This window comes from Chinchilla lanigera, unplaced genomic scaffold (assembly GCF_000276665.1).
Source record: "Chinchilla lanigera isolate Chin_1 unplaced genomic scaffold, ChiLan1.0 scaffold00036, whole genome shotgun sequence".
Taxonomy (NCBI): Eukaryota; Metazoa; Chordata; class Mammalia; order Rodentia; family Chinchillidae; genus Chinchilla; species Chinchilla lanigera.
The window spans coordinates 1592487-1608858 of NW_004955437.1; the positions used below are offsets into that span (position 1 = coordinate 1592487).

The 16372-nt window shown below is 48.1% G+C and overlaps 1 protein-coding gene across 4 annotated transcripts; it reads right to left on the reverse strand.

Annotated features, from left to right (window-relative positions):
* Positions 1 to 10908: 10908 nt before the first annotated feature.
* On the reverse strand, positions 10909 to 14314 carry LOC102025166 (HLA class II histocompatibility antigen, DO alpha chain). Of its 4 annotated transcripts, none has more exons than XM_013516976.1 (5): positions 14129 to 14314; positions 13032 to 13280; positions 12440 to 12678; positions 12165 to 12300; positions 10909 to 11629 (listed from the first exon to the last, which is right to left on the reverse strand). In XM_013516976.1, exons 1-5 carry the CDS (start codon positions 14208 to 14210, stop codon positions 11484 to 11486), a joined length of 852 nt encoding a protein of 283 aa, XP_013372430.1. In that variant the 5' UTR covers positions 14211 to 14314; the 3' UTR covers positions 10909 to 11483. The 4 variants fall into 4 exon arrangements, with proteins under 4 accessions (XP_013372430.1, XP_013372431.1, XP_005389521.1 ...); XM_013516977.1 differs by having other exon boundaries at positions 11543 to 11629; positions 12397 to 12678; XM_005389464.2 differs by lacking the exon at positions 10909 to 11629 and adding an exon at positions 11716 to 11962.
* Positions 14315 to 16372: the final 2058 nt, after the last annotated feature.

A 16372-nucleotide genomic window follows, 5' to 3' on the forward strand; every position in this document is an offset into this window, starting at 1 on the left:
GTTTGTTATCCTGGTAACATTTCTTGCTGTTCTTCAGAAGGAATATTAGAAGCTGGGTTTTGGTTTTCCTTTTTATGCTGCTGGTGAGGGAATGGAGAATCTTAAGTGACAGCCAGAGGTCTTTTATTACTGAGCCACTAGCACTTGGAACATTTTCAGAAAAGTGTTTCTGAAATGAAAAGGATACCTGTCCTGTCCGGGGGCATAGTTTTTAAACTACTGGATTGTTACTCTTTTAGAAATAAATGCCACTGGCCTTATGTATAAACTGTCCAAAATAACGATTTTAAGTCTGGTTTCCTGTGATTTTATGTGAAATAAGCAAATCCCCAGCCTGAAACTGTATATCCCCAACCCAGTTGTTAGAAGTTCTAAGTGGTGGTAATAGGACAATGTGCAGAGAATTCAGTTCTTTTGGTGAGAAGAGTAGCGGACGTTGCCAAATGCAGCAGCCGCCAAGGATGTCTTACTGGAGTGCACGTGGCACTCGCTGGATCAGTGGGGAAGGAGCAGTGAATACTTGGATCATCCCAGAAGAGCCCAATCAGTGAGGTCATTGCAGCCAAGTTCATTGTGTAAGAACTTGAATTTTTATCTTCAATACTAAGCCTGCACTGAGCACATAGTATATGCCAAGCTTTCAAATAGCATTTTTCGCTGGTCTGCTCCCTACCATGAAGTCTGAACCCTCCCAAATAGCTAAAGACGTGAGGCAGAGACTTGGGCAACTTGCCGCACGTCACAAACAGGTGCTGAGTGGTAGAAGTGGGATTTGAACCCAGGCAGCCTGGCTTCCGAATGCATATTCATAACTACAGCTGGACTTGGAATGCTGCAGCTGGATATGGAGGGCTGCACAGAGGTTGGGAGGTTGAGGCTGGGTGCTGAGAAAGCAGCTGCAGTTAGGGTTTGTCACAGCAACAGAAACGTGGTTTGAAGTAAGGCAGTGGTGTAGATGGGTGATAGGTTTGAAAGCTACGTAGGAGTTGAACTGATGAGAATTGGTTTTCACAGCTTGTATCAGTGCATACTGGAGAAACATTTAATACAAGGTACATGAATGCGTAAGAACTTACAAGATTGGCTTGTAAGGGCCACCCACGGTGTCAGGTGTGGAAGAGTGCAGGTGTGTGCACTGGTGATGCACAGGATCCAGCTAAAGGCCTGGAGCTCGCTGTAGTGTCCCGTGTGAGCCCCGTCAGGAGGCCAAAGGTCTGCACCAGAAGGCTGAAGGGTGGATGCTGCGGGCTGAAGAGTGTGCTGGAAGGCAGGGACCGACCAAGGCGGAGGTGAAGACAGCCCCTCCAAAGAAACATTACCCTTGGGGCTGGAGATTTAGCCCAGCGGCACAGTGCCTGCCTGGCAAGCGCAACGTTGTGAGTTCGATTCCTGGTACTTGAAAAAAACAAAACAAAGAACATTACCCTTCCCTTGTATACTATTCTAGCTGTAATCCTCGGGCGGGTCTCCCACACCCAGAACTACACTGAGCCGATAGTTGGGCATTTGTTACTCAAGTTGACACCAGCATGCAGCTATTTTCGGTCACTGAAGGAGCAGAGTGTAGTTACAGATACTGCACCTCTTGGGCCCTAGCTCAGCTTTGCAGTGGAGGAAGCAGGGTAGTCGCTAATGAGCCACCTGGCTGGGGAAGGTAGGACGGCTCCAGTCAGGAGTTCTGAGGCACTTGAAACTGCCACTGCAGTCTGAAAGTCTTTGGTGCCATCTGTTGGCTATGTTGTCCACAACTTTCTCCTGAGGATACATTTGTCACTTTTATCCATTTCTTTCTAGGTTTTCTCCTTTTTTTTTTTTTTTTTTTTTTTTTTTTTTTTTTTTTTTTTTTTTTTTTTTTTTTTTTTTTTTTTTTGAGACAGTCTCACTCTGTATTCCAGGCTGACCTTGAACTCACTATTATAACTCAAACTCAGCAATCCTGCCTCAGCCTCCAGGGTGCTGGGATTACAGGCATGCACTACTACGCCTGGCTTTTGCATAGTATTTCTAAACAATTTTACCTGTTCCTCTGGAGACAGCTCTTCACCCATAAAATCTTGTGTGTCTGTTTAGTTACAAGAATGTTCAACTGCAATGGCAATGTCCCTCAGGTTCATGCCACTCAGCATGAACCCTATCTTCCCCCCAAACTTGTTCCTCAGCAAGTTCTTCGTGAACTCAGCACTTACAGAGCTTGCTGTGTACCGCACTTAGGAGCATCTTTCATCTTCATAACAGCTCCAAGAGGCAGGAGCTGTTACTCCTCGTTTCATAGATGAGGAAACAGGCTTGCTAACACAGTAGCTGAGCCAGAGTGGCTCATGTCCCACCCCTTTCCCAGTCGTGCGAGCCCGGTGACCCTGCCCAGTTCTTCCTCCCTGTCGAGCCTTCCCTCTGCCACCTCAGTGCCTCCCACCAGGCTGAAATGGGCACGTCTACTGGTCCGCGGCTTTCAGCTCACCGTGTCTCGGGCCCAGCACCCTCTTCACCCCTCCTAAGCGCCTGCCTTTCTAGGATGTGAGATGAGGGCCGACACAGCCAGTGAGACCTTATGCCATGACCATGTGGCCCACAGGGTCCTGGGGTCACGACGGAGATTCCAGCACAGCCGAGGCTCAGCCCCTCCCCACAACCTTACCTCAACCGAGGGTGGTCAAGATAGCTCCTCTCATACTTGCAAAACCAACCCTAAGCTTAAAGTCATTTTGTGTCCTTTTATAGCCAGTAAGTATACATAACAAAGTGTTTCTCACATCTCTTCGCCAAGTGAGGGCAGTGCTGATGTCGGGGAAGCTGAGGTTGGAGGAGCAGCGGGTATTTGGGTGGGCGTGGAGTGCGAGGAAGGGTGCTCTTCCCTGAGTTGCAGCGGTCAGGCTGCAGTCCGCTGTGAGAATTACTGAGACTCTGAAGTGACCCTGGCCAAGCAATAAATATTTGCTTATCTTCTGCCCCTGCAGTGTGTATTGGAACCGGCTTCTCTGTAAAGGCGGACTGCAGAAACACAAGGGTTTCTCCAACAGTGATTATGACCTTGTTCTCCCGTCTAGTTTTTGTTTCTTATCCAGAATTGCTACCGAAAAAAGTTTACAATGCTACCGTCCTTGCCCCTTCTCAAGATTTTGAAGAAATTTTTCAAGGTCTTCTAAGTTTGCTCATATGCTTTTGGCTCTTTCCCAGGGAAACAAAAGCTGAAATGGGATGAACAACGTGGCAGCTACAAGGCCCAGGGCGCCCTGCCTGTCTACCGGAGTGGTGGGAACACACCCATGGTTACCACCACGTGCTCTACATTCTTGATTTGAAAAGGCACCAGCGCTCTCCGGGCGCCTGCACCCTGGCTCCTGCGTCAGGCCTCTGGTGGTGCCTCCTGCCTTCCATAAAGTACTTTCCCCACTTGGGCCTGAACTCCTTGATGTCTGCTCACTGACGTAGTGCTGAAACCTCCACAAGCGTCTGCTTCCCCCAAAACTCTGCATTTTGCTTTGGACCCATATCTAACCACCATGACCCAGTGGCACTGGTGTGCCCCTGTTGAATCTGTGTCCACTCTTCAAGCTGACCCTTGACTCTTCCATCACCCCGCTGCACCGGGCTCGTCTATCCCTTCGCGTGCAGCTTCTGCTCCGGTTGACCCATGCTGTAGAAAAACAATTTCTTTTCCACCAGCCCAATGACTAGTTAAATAACTGTTGGGAAATGTGAAGACACGAGAAATAACATGACCTCGTCCCACAAGCAGAGCGAGGAAAATTCCAGTGAGAGCTTTTGCTCTGTGAAGTGGAACGAGGCTGAGTGAGAATGTACACTGTCCGCTTAGGACCAGTGATATCTGAACAGTAGCTCCCGGCAGTCACTGCCCTTCCTAAATACACCTTAAGAATTAACGTAGGCGTTGGGTGTTTTTCGAAGGAAAAAGCCGGTGGGAACCAGGTTAGAAGAGGTAGATGGTGAGAAAAGCTGGGGTTGGGGACCTGTGCATCTGGACTTGTACTGCTCGTGTAAGAGCATCACATATTACACATTGACTCCATTTTTACTATTTTTATGCTTTATATTCTGTTTGAGATTGCAATAAAGTCTCAATGAGGGAAGTAAAAATTATAAAATTTTTTTTTTGGGTGGTACTAAGGTTTGAATCCAAAGCCTTTGTGCTAAGTGACACCCCCAGCTGTTTTTAAAGTTTATTTTAAGATGGAGTTTCACCAAGTCGCTGCACTGCCCAGGGGGGGCTCAAATTGGGGATTCTCCTTCCTCAGCCTCCCAGACTGGTGGGATTATAGGCGTAGCCACCATGCTCAGCTATATGTTAGTACTTTTACAATTGAATTTAGCTTTTGGTATGCTTCAGATGTCTGTAGTCATTATTATGGTAACTTCTGACAATAGAGCATTAGTTTTGGAAGGAGAAGACATTGAAGATAAAATGAGCCTATACTTTGAACCCATGGATGAAAAAGTTGAATAAAACTCTTCTGTGTGTATATATTAACCATGCAATGTAAGAACAAATTAAAAGCATTGTATCATGTTTTTCTTTAAACTTAAAATATTTAAATTATAAAATATCTGTTACAGAGTAGTAATTATTCAACAGGTATTATACATCAATTTATAGATTCAGGAATCCAATGATATCATTTATGGCATAATATTACAAATATGTACTTACAAAAATCTCTAAGCCGGGCACGGTGGTGCACGCTTGTAATCCCAGCACTGGGGAGGCTGAGGCAGGAGGATTGTCGTGTGTTCAAGGCCAGCCTGGAATACCAAGACCCTGTCTCAAAAAAACAAAAAAAAGAAAAGGAAAGTTCTCCATATAGAAAACCTGGGAAAAATACAAAGAGTTCATTCACACATACCCATCACACAGCTTCAACAACTTTCATGATTTTGCCATGTTTGTTTGAGTTGTGTGTTGTTTTTGTGCTGTGTATGTTCTGAGTTTATTTCAAACTAAAGATGTCTTGGTACATAACCACAGTACCATGATCATACTAAATAAAACTGAAAACAGCCCCAAGATAATTGATTACCCAGTTTATATTCAAGTTTCCCCATTTGTTTTAAAAGTGTTATTCTCCTCCAGATAGCACCAAGACTCATTCCCTAAATTTAATTATGTATTATAATCCCTATCCTTCTCCTCTCAGGGTCTCCTTGTGTAATGATCCAGGCTGGCCTTGCACTCACTGATAGCCCAGGCTGAGGCATGTGCCACCACCTCTGGCTTTTATGTTGTCTTTTTGAAAGAGATCAGGCCAGTTGGAGAAGACCTCACATTCCGAATTTCTGATTGTTACTTTATGGTTTCATTGCCTTACTCTCTCCATTGATTTTCCCACAGAGTAGAACCTGAGGGTAAGGCTTGATTGTATTCAAATTGAAGATTTCTGATAGTAGCGCATAGGTAACGCTGTGTACTTGACACGTGATAAATACCTTGCTGCGTTGAGGTGGTGACAGCCAGGGTCTCCTGTAAAAGGAACTCTTCACTACTGTGAACAGCGGACAGTCTCCTGGCGAGTTCCCTACCATGTGTTCTGCTAATGGTTTTAACATCTCTGATACCTTCCCTGAATCAGCAATCTTACTAGGTTTGCAAAAGGCTGATTTTTTAAAATTCTGTTATTTCTTCTACCTTTATCGGCCGGCACTCACCTGAAAGGCAGAGCTTGTCTCACCTGTGGGACGCTAGCTCCTGAAATGGCAGGATACGTCCTTATCTTCCCTGAGTACCAACTTTTTTTGTGTTAGGAATTAGAGTATAACGTCCAGTGGTGACAGAAAAAGGTTAGTGTTAGTTGTTTACTTTATTATTTTTTATTAATGGAGTCTCAGGAATTTTTATGTGTTTAAATGTTTTAATTTTTTTTTTTGACATGATTGTACTAGTCTGTGAACATTGCCCAGAACAGTAAGATACCCAGACCCGCTTCGTATTCTCACTGACCCAGACTTAGAGTCCACCACCTCGCCAAGGAACTCTGTCTTTTAGTGGAAATGGTACAAAATGTTGCCTTCTGGTTAGTCAAAAAATTCTCTTTCTGTGTGCACAGTTGTTTACATTTGTTTCACATTTTAGGGGGGTTTGCTTAATTATAAAAATAGTAAAGCATTTGTGTATCAGATGTCAAGATTCACTTTTATCCCTATTCCCTCAGACCCATTCTCCCTCCTCTATTCTCTCTTCCCCCATAAGTAGCCATTTTTACTAATTTCTGGCCTATTCTACTAATCTGACTTTATGCAAAAAAAATACGAGTGTGTGTGTGTATCCCAAAAGTATCACATACTGTAGACATTCTTTTGCATTTTGTGTTTGCCACTGTATCCTAGCGATTTCTCCGTATCAGTTCAAAGAGATTCTCTATTGTCTCTATCAGCTGTGCCTTCTTCCACAGGATGTACCATAGTTTCTGCTGCCATTCTACTCCTATTGACATTTTTCTGACCTTTGCTATTGCAAATAATAGTGTATCATTTCAGAAAGCACACTGCTGTGCTATAAGGGTACAGATACATGAATGTTTGGCGTTCTCTTATACATATTAAAATAATATATTTTAGAAGGAAAATATTACCGGCACTGACTTTTCTTTAATAAAATTATTAACACTCTTGTGAACAGCCAGGTTTGCGGGAGCAATTAAACACCACGTGTACTTAGTGACAGCAGATTACGAAGTTTGCCAAAGGTAAAGTGGTTACATTAGTGCTCGGCAATGAAAGATAATAGGAATAATAAGACAGTAATGTTAATAGCAACAGCAGAAAATTTTAAATTTATTTTTCTCTATTTGGACATGTCCAGGCATTATGGTAAGAAGCAGGTCCGTATGTTCAAGGCTGAAGGGAAGAAGGAGAGTGCAACCGGGAATCTAACCAGGGCTGGGGAGTGGTGCGGCCGCCCCAGGGACAAGGAGGCCGCACGAGTCCCAGAGGGCAGAGAGTCAGTCCTCTTCTTTCGCGATTGCTTGTTCCAACCTGGAGTCTCCATATAAAGTGGACTCACTCACAAGAGGGAGCCAAGCCACAGCACCTCCACAGCGATGGTCTAGATCGTGGAGAGAAGGGAGGACAGGAAATGCCTCTGCTCCTCCAGATGCATGATCATTTCCCCAGAAGGCCTCCAGGAGGTCGGAGAGCAAACAAAGCCTGGGGAGCAGGGCCCCTTCCAAGGAGAGGCATCTGCCCACAAAGATAAGCAGGGCGACTTGCAGGAGAGCCCTCTCAGAAGTGGGAAGTTCGGTTAGCAAAGTTGGTCAGGGAAGCCGCTCAGAATGGGCTCCCCGTGCGAATGGATGGTGGCTTGGAAACCTTAACGTTAAGATCTTGGGCATGAGGCCTCCAGGGAAAGACAGCGCGGCAGTAGCTTTAGTGAAAGAAAGAAGAGGGAAGGGAGAGAGGCCGAGATACTCAGAGCCAGACAACCGTATTAGCCAGAATGGGGTTTAGATCATATTCTAAGCAGGAAAGAAAATGTGCATGAGGGGAAAGCACAGAATGATACAGGGGATGCTGGGAAGTGAAATCTCTGCAGTAATTCCCGAACCTGCTCACTTTTCAATCCCGTTTCTCACTGTTCCTGCTGAAGCCTCAAGAGACGCTAGTTTCCAAAAGGGGGTAAAACCTCCTCATGCACCTTCCCCGGCAACCTGATGTCTGCCCCTTGTGCACAAGCAACGATGGTGCAGGGAAAATGAGCAGCGACAGTGCAGGGATAATAGCGTGGGCCCTCGCAGCATCAGGCAGGCTTTCCCGCCACGCTCCGGCTGTCTGGCCTGTGGTGAGTTAAAAACTCTGAGTCCCAGTTTCCTCCTCCATGTTTATATAATTCTACTTGCAGATTGGTTGTAAGAAAGGACCCAATACATTGCGGGGGAATAGTACTTTATCTGTCCTTGTGTTTAGGTTTGTGATACAAGCCTGTAAGAGATGTCACCTTAAGACCCTTCTTCTGGCTTTGACCATCCCAAAGCCTGATGCATACTTGACATTATGTCAGGAGTCCCAGACACTATACTGGGAGACAGAGGGGAAATGACTTGGAAGTGGGGGGGGGCGGCCCTCCCAGGCTGAAGAGGCATCATGATCTGTGGGTCCCAGGAGAGCCCCGTTCGCCGCCAGCACCCAACACAGAAGGGAGGCTTTGGGGGCGGGGGAAGGAGGCTGTTTGGTGCACCTTTGCAGGCAGTGGGAATCACCCGTCACCAAAGAGTCCCCTGCCTCAAGTCTGGTGCAGACGCAGCCCAGCTGCCACTGCCAAAGGACCAGGGTTAAGAGCCGCTGCTTGAAGTCACCAGCCCAGACAGAGGCAGAAAGACATGGAGCTTCTCCAAGACTACAAGAAAGGGAAACCCCCATAACGACTGAGAGTGAACGTAAAACCAAACTTACGATGGGGCTGGGGAGCAGGTTTTGAGTCAAATTTAAGACGACTTCAAGAAATTTACTATTGGTTGCACTCAGCCCACTGTGCGTCTGGTTTTACAGATCAAGATGCAAATGCTCATGAAAACGTTTCCCACAGCCCTGGCATGCCGTATGTGTGCAGTCAGCGGCAGCCTGTGTTATTAAAACCAGCTGCAGAGCAAATTAGATAGACTATATCAGGTGTTAGAAATGTAAGACACAGGCCTCCCTTGTGCTAGAGGAGCAGTCAGTGTTAGAGGCAGACGCACACACAGCTAACTCTGCCTGACACATGGCAGAATGTGGTATGAGTCACAGCGAGAGGGGAAGCTTCACAGAAGTGACGTTTAATTGGGTTGGGGAGGACAAGGAGAATCTTGCTTGGTGAGAAGGCCGGTCTGGTATAGAGAATAGACTGTGGAAAGGCAGACAGGGATACACATGTGTAGGAAGTTTTGTGTGGCTTAAGCATTGTCTGTCTTCAGAGGAGCTGTCAAAAATAAGGTTAAAGTAACCAGGTATAGTGTGCACACCTAGAATCCCAACATTCAGGAGGCTGAGGCAGGAGGGTCACTATGAGCTCAAGATCAGCCTGGGTTATACAGTAGGCTCAAGACCCACCTGAACTACATAGTAAAACTCTGTCTCAAAAAGCCAATAGTAATAATAACAATGTTAAAGGGGCACATTAGGGACAATTTGAGAAGAATCTTCACTCTATAGGTAATGGAACAGCTATAGGAATTTAAAACAGGAGGAAGAAAGAAATATTCTGCAAGCTTGCAGAGAAGGGTGGGAAAGAACTAGGCACACCAAGTTTCAGGACCGGATATACTTTGGCTGTCAACAGTAATGCTATGAAGCCGAGAGACTACGGAGAAATGCCTTCCAAACTTGAGTTTTGTACACATACAAGCTATCATTCAACTCTGAGAGTAGAATAAATATATTTTCTGACATGCAAGGCATGAAAAGCTTGCCTCATAAAGCATTCATACTCAAGCAGCTAAAAGGTTTGCCTCGTTGAAATAACCAGCAGACCACAAGAGGATAATTACTGGGTGCAAGAAACAGGAGATTCCACACAGAAATCAGGTAAATCCTGACAAGGACGGTGAAGAGGGATCCCAGCATGACAGCTGTGTCACTGAGGGTAACCCGTTAAGACCTGAACAGTTCAAAGGTTCCAGAAGAGTTTTATCTGATCATGAAATTGACAGAACACCTAAGGCGTGTGTATGGTGAAGAAATTTGTGATTCATTGATGAAAGGTACATCTAAAACCAGGTAAAGAGAAAAAGGACAATTCCTAACTGCAGGGAAAACAAAAAATAATCTAAGCAAAGAAGAACTGATGTAGTTTGTGGTTTGCCTTATACGGTCATAATAACATGAACAGTACACATTATCTTAACCAGAATTATAATATGTAAAAGGAAGGAGCTACGGAAAGTGTGCATGTACTTTGAGGAGGGAAGAAATTCCACATCTCCCTCTTCCCAAGTGGAAAGTAAAGATATAAAAACAAAAGTGAAAACATCAAGAAGAAAAAAATATGATATTTAGAGGTAGGAGATTCAATACCAATTATCTTAGTCCATTTTTCATTACTATAATGAAATACCCGATGCAGGCTACTTTGAGGAAAAAAGTGGTTTGTTTAGTTCCTAGCTTCAGAGGTGCAAGGGCATGGTGCCGGCATCCTCTGGGCTGACATCCCAGTGGCAAGGATCCAGGGAAGAAGCAGCACGGGTCACACTGCCACACAGGAATTCAGAAGTCAGGTTCACTCTGACAATTCACACTAACAGAGCTAACTGTGTGTCCCACAAGAACTGCTGTAACTCCTTTTGAGGGTGCACCCCCAAGGGCCTAAGGACTTCCCGCTAGCCCCAACTCTGAATGTTCCAATACCCGCACACCATTATACCTAGGATCAGGCACCTGCACACCATTATACCTAGGACCAGGCTTCCTACAGTGTGAACCCCAGGGGATAAAACACATTCACACCACAACACGAACAGAGCCTGTTTAAGCCGTTGGCAGTTATTGCCTCTGAGAGGCTGGGCAACAGGGCAGAGAGGGATTTGATGCTCTCATTACGTGGGAGAGATGACAGATTCATTTTCCGCAGGAGGGAGCCTGCGAAGAGGGAGAGTTTGAGAATATAGGAGAGGTGCTACCTGTTGAACATCTATTCTAAAAGAGAGGGGCTGGGGATTTAGCTCAGCGGCACAGCACCTGCCTAGGAAGTGCAAGGTTGTGAGTTCAATTCCTGGTACTGGAAAAAAAAAAAATCCTAAAAGAGAATGAAGAGAATCAGCTTATGAAAGGAAGAGAACTCTTTTTTTTCCAAATGAAGGACTATTTACCTTGAGACTAGAAGGAAAAACATGTGAACATAAGGGCAGACACATAATCTAAAAGATAAGTTCCAGCGACCTCTGGATAACATTCGCATAGTGAAGAAAGCACACTTCTTTTGGTCAAAAGAAAACGTTTTAAATGACTTTATTAAGCCTTAGGACAGAGATGAAGCACTTTTTAAATGATACACGAAGATAGATTTCAAGCAAAAGATCAGCAGGTATCAGGGCATGTCACTCATTTGGTACCTGACACAAACTACTTTATGTGGTTGTCTGTGGTTATAGTGTGCCTTGAATTTTTTCTGGGAAGCTCTTCCCAGCCATGCATTTGGAGAGTGCCCAGGTGAATCTCTCTGAGACCTCCTTTCTTGCTAGATACCTTGCAGACCCACTCTGCTCTCCCCTTGCCTAATCTGACTGTCCCCATTGAGGAAGTAGCCGGCCAATCTCAGTCTTGGACTTCTGTTTGTCGTGCATAGGACTCTGGGGAATGTAGACAAAGGAGAAGATATTGTAGATCATAACTGGACCCCAGTAGCCTTATCATCCAGACAAAAGTGGGGTCCCCTCAAACCTCGCTCTCCCCATACCCCTCGGAACTATTGTTGGTTGAGGGAGTTGCACGGAATGATACACTGCACCCCTTCAGGACAAATCTGAATTCAGGGGGCCAATTTCATGAAATCCTTGTGAAATGGCTCACTGACAGAGTAACACACGAAGCCGATAGAGAAGATGCTGCGGGACTGGCCGAGGGTGGCTGCCACGTGTGGTCATCTCTGCGGTCCTCACCCAGACCTCTCTCTTGGTCTGGCAGCCTTCACACCTGGGAGCACCGTCAAGATCTGCTTAAAAGAATACAGTGCGGATCCCCTCAACAAACTGGCTTTGGGTTGAGCAAGAATATGAGCACGTGTGTGTGTGTGTGTGTGTGTGTGTGTGTGTGTGTGCAGGTGTGGAGAATATGTGTGTTGGGAAGGGGAGCTGATCGTGCCTCCACAGATGCTACCGTAAGTACTGTGGCCACAGAGGGGGGCACCTATGGGACAGAGGTTGATGCCATTCAAATCAGCAGGCGGAGGAACTCTGGGCTGCGGCTCCAAGGCCCAAGGCTGCTGAAACCCTTGAGGACTCCGGGAGGCGCCTCCACAGGCTGTTCCTCTGGGGAGAGTCATTACCTAAAGTAGCAGAAGGCACGCGAACAAAGTTATTCTGATTCTAGGACCCTGAGTACCCGCCTCTCCCCGAGCCTCACCCCGCCTCCTGCCTCTGCTTCCCACTCCCCACCCACTGCTCCTCCGTGTCGCCCTCCCCTCCCCCAGAGTCTGATTCTCCATCCCAGCCTGTTCTGAGCTGCCCAGACTCCCCGGCCTTCTGCACCTGGGGGCGCTGGACTTCCGTGTGCCCGTGATGATGAGGACGGTGCCCACAACGAAGCCCACCAGGCCGATGGCCAGGCCCAGGGTGAAGACCAGGGTCTCTGAGGTGTCTGGCAGCGGGCTAGGCAGCTGGGGCTCTGGGGGAGAAAGTGGGGGGTCAGGGGTGCCGGAGAGAGATGCGAGAGTGAAGGACCGGGGCCTGGTATGTGTCTGGGACGCGCGGCACTGCATACCCCAGTGCTTGAGGAGCGGCTCGTCCAGGCCCCAGTGCTCCACCTTGCAGTCGTAGACGTCGTCGGCCCGCGGCACAAAGGTCAGGTAGTGGAACTTGCAGAACGAGTGATCAGGCTGGGAGTAGAAGCTGGTCTGGGCCACCCCCTCAGAGACGGTGTGACCATTGCGTAGCCAGGTGACACGGATCACAGGGGGGAAGATGTTGTCCACCATGCAGATCAGAATGTTGGGTTTGCCCGGCTCCACTGGGGACTTGGGGAATACGGTCACCCTGGGAGGCACTGAAAGGACCAAGGGTCTGAGTCCCAAAGGCTCCTTCCTCCCGCATAACAGGGCCAGGATTAAGGACACCTCCTCCCGTTTAGCCATCTGCCTGCAGGGGGCGCTGCTGGGACAGGGCAGGGCGGAAGGGAGAGGAGTTTGGGGAGGAAGTGGCGACACACCATCCCAGCCTGGGGGGGTTTTCAGCTCAAGAAGGAATAGGATGTTGAGGGGCCTGGGAAAACCTAGAGACTGGAGGAAGGGGCTGAGAGAGGACTGCCGGGGCTGGGGAGGGTTGCGGGGCACAGAGGAGGGGAGGGACTCCTCTGGGCTCCCCTGCCTGGCTGGGAGGGGTGCAGGGAGGCTCAGGTACCGCTGGCGGCTCTGGTGCGATTGGAGCGTTCCACCAAGACGCCCAGGTGGGCTCGGATCCTGGCGATGCTGAGCAGCCCATTCTGCAGGTCAAAGCGTGTGAAGTCGCCAAACTCAGGCAGGCGCCACACGACCTCCCTGTTCTTCAGGTCCACGGAGAACAGTTGCTCCCCGTCAAATTCGTAGGTGAACTGGCCTGAGGCATCGTAAGACTGGTAGAAGGCAGGGCCATAGGAGCCCATGTGGTCGGCTGTAGAGGGTGAGGGGGGCCGAGGAGAGAAGGAATCAGTCTCAGCCTGGCCCCACTGGGTGGTGGGGGGACAGTGTCCTGACACCGAGCGGTCCGTGGACAGCAGAGGGCTGCGGAGGGAGGGAAGGAGAGGCCGGAGGGAACAAGGCCATGCCCAGGCAGGTGACCCGCACAAGCAAGGGTACAGCGTGGCTGAGCAGGCCGAGCAGGGGCTAAGCCGGTGCTCGGGTTCCCAGAGCTAGGCGGGGAGTGAAACGCATCGCAAAGAGCCCCGGACCAAGAGGTGAGGGGTGCAAGGTTCGTGTCCCAGCTCAGAGCGCGATGACTGAACGTGCCTTCCCCATAGCTGAATGCTGGGTTTCCTGGAAGCTGGGGTTGGGTTTGGGCTGGAAAGGCGCCTTTGGAGCTGCTGCAGTTACTTGTTCAACGCGGAGGGACTACCGGGCGCCCAGAACCGTGCCAGGAAATGGAAGAAAGATGAGGAAAGAGGAGAAGGGGGAGCCAGCCGTGGACGCCCCCGCAGGGGCTCTCAGCTACACAGTCCTAAGCACTGCAGTGGGCTCGGTCCACGCCAGGAAGCCCAGGAGAAACCAGGGTGCTGGGCTGGACTCGGGTTTGGGAAGGAATGGGGAGCAAAGTGCACATGAAAAAAAACCCACCCGAGAAACCCGCGTGGCTGGGCTGTGCGGCACCTGTGTTTTGGCCCAGAATGGATGCGAAAGATATGAGAGCGACCCGGGCCTTCAGAGGAGGAAGCCGACCGTAAACCAGAGAAGGGAGGGAAGGATACGCATCCCCTGCCGCCTCCTGAAGTGGCCTGTCCTCCCCCAGCGGCCCGCAGCACTCACCTTGGATGGCCCCTGCTCCGCGGGGACTCCGGAGAGTCATCAAGGTGAGGAGTCCCAGGACCAGGCCTGCAGGGCCGGCCATCGGCCTCGGGGGCGCTAACCCAGCAAGTCTCAGTCTTTGTGGGAGCAAAGGAAGAAAACAGGTACAGAGAAACAGATTCTGGGCCAGGGAGAGACCCTTGCTGTATGCAGCCAATCACAGCAGTTCTCTGAGATTATGCAGCTGTTGCTGGGTAACGGAGCGGAGAGCCGGGGTGGGAAGGTGCAGGAACTCTGGGCCTGCTGTGCTGGGAGGCGTGGTCCGCAGGGGAGCTGAGAGGGCGTTTCCGCCTGGGGGCTGAGAGGCTTCCGCCCAGAAGGGGCCGCAGGAGGGAGAGGGAAGGCCTGGGGGCACCGCCCAGCTGGGCTGGGACAAATCCTGCACCTGACCCGTCCGGTAGGGAATCCCACCTTCCCTGTAAGTTTCCTCAGACAAGTTTATAGCTGAAAACCTGAAGTTACTAAGAAACTGTAAAAGGGAAATATTGGGTATGTAGTAGAATAAAAAAATCCTTTAGAACTTTAAGTTGTTTTCAAAAACATTGTTTTATTTCATTAGAAAAGAATGACTGCACAATTGTGGAGATGCTTAGTCTGAAGAGCTGCCAGGCGCTCCACGGACGGGAGTGAAGAGGGCGGGGACCTGGCCATCTCCGCTTGTGCCGCCTGGTTCCTCGGCACCCTGCTCCGTGCTGCCGAGGTGACTGAGGCCCGCGCCCCTGGGGACTTTGCCTCTGCTTGGTTTCTACCAATGGGAGGCTGTGGAAGAATTTAGAGACGTATAAAAAAATAGAGCTGTCTACCCAGGTAAAGAGAAGTTTAATCAGATCTCCGAAGGCCATTTGCCAAAGATCCTGAAATAAGTGACTTTCAACCTGGAAGGGATCTGAGGAATCACTGGGGTCCATGGTTCTAAACTTGGCTGCATGTGAGGATTACCTGAGGAATTTGCTAAATATATAAAATATTTAATAAACATTCACAAAGTAATAAATATATTATTTTAATAATAATTTTTCATTTAATATATTTAAATTTATTAATAAATCTGTTAGTAAAATACTATTAATAAAGTAATAAATAAATTGATCCAATAAATTATTTAATTATTGATACATTTGTTAAGTATGAAATATGAACTCTTGTCCATTAATGGATAAATGAAGAAAGAAAATGTGGCATATAAAGTGGAATATTATTCAGCCATAAAAAGAATGAAATCCTGTCACTGGAGGCAACGTGAAGGGGCCTGGAGGAGGTGAAGAGGAGTAAGTCAGGCCTGTGAAAGACACACCACGCGTTCTCACTCGAATGTGGAAGCTTGAATCCTTGACGCTGTAGAAGTAGACAGTAGACTGATAGTTACCCTGGACTGCGAAGGACGCAGGAGGGGAGATGGACAGAGGGGTTAACAAGAACTGGGGTGCACTTGTCCAGCAGGAACTCGTATCTCCTCATGGTTGACAGCACCGTAGGACAGCAGCAGTTAATTGTATATTTCCAAATAGCTAATAGAAAAGATTCTGAATGTTCTCAACATAGATGGCAAATGTTGAAGGTGAATGATGGGGTTGATCAGTTACTCTGATTTGATCATCATATACTGTATACATGTATCGAAACATCACATTGTACCCCATAAAAATGTACAGTTATTATCAATAAAAATAAAGCTTAAAATCCATATCTTAATTCAATTTATTTGCAATTCATAAAGCACAGATCTCTGGGTCCCCTGCTGTGATGCATGGGATCAGCCCCTCTGCAGGGAGGGCAGGGGCTGTGCTTTGAGCAGCCCCTGACGGTTCCAAGGCAGCCTGCACCCTCCCTTCCTATCAGGTTTGTGCGATGCTCTTCCCTCATGGGATAAGGGATTTCTGCACTGAGAGGAGCAGCCCACAGCTTCTGACTTCGAATTAACTAAAGCACAGCTAGTTGTGGATTTGGAGGGCACAGTAATGAGTTGCCTAGATTCAGCTCTTGTTTCAATGTCCCAGTGCCAAAATAACACCTTGCACATACTGGGAGCTCAGTAGATATTTGTGCATGCACACATGAATGAACGGGTGGATGGATGGATGGATGGATGGATGAATCTCTTCGCCGCTTCAGCCCTGCCTGGGTTAGGTGCCTCACTAACTTCATCTCTTCTTAAGGTGGGAGGAGCTGGAGTCATTGGACAAAGAGATACTAGTCATGCAAACT

What these genes read in the sequence shown, in the direction of transcription:
- LOC102025166 (XM_013516976.1), bottom strand. Translation starts at nt 14,210, where the DNA reads ATGGCCGGCCCTGCAGGCCTGGTCCTGGGACTCCTCACCTTGATGACT. An exon ending in ACGACGTCTACGACTGCAAG is followed by an intron (nt 12,301 to 12,439) that starts GTGGAGCACTGG and finishes TTTCTCCCCCAG; the next exon opens with AGCCCCAGCTGCCTAGCCCG. An exon ending in CGGAAGTCCAGCGCCCCCAG is followed by an intron (nt 11,630 to 12,164) that starts GTGCAGAAGGCC and finishes TCTTTTAAGCAG; the next exon opens with ATCTTGACGGTGCTCCCAGG.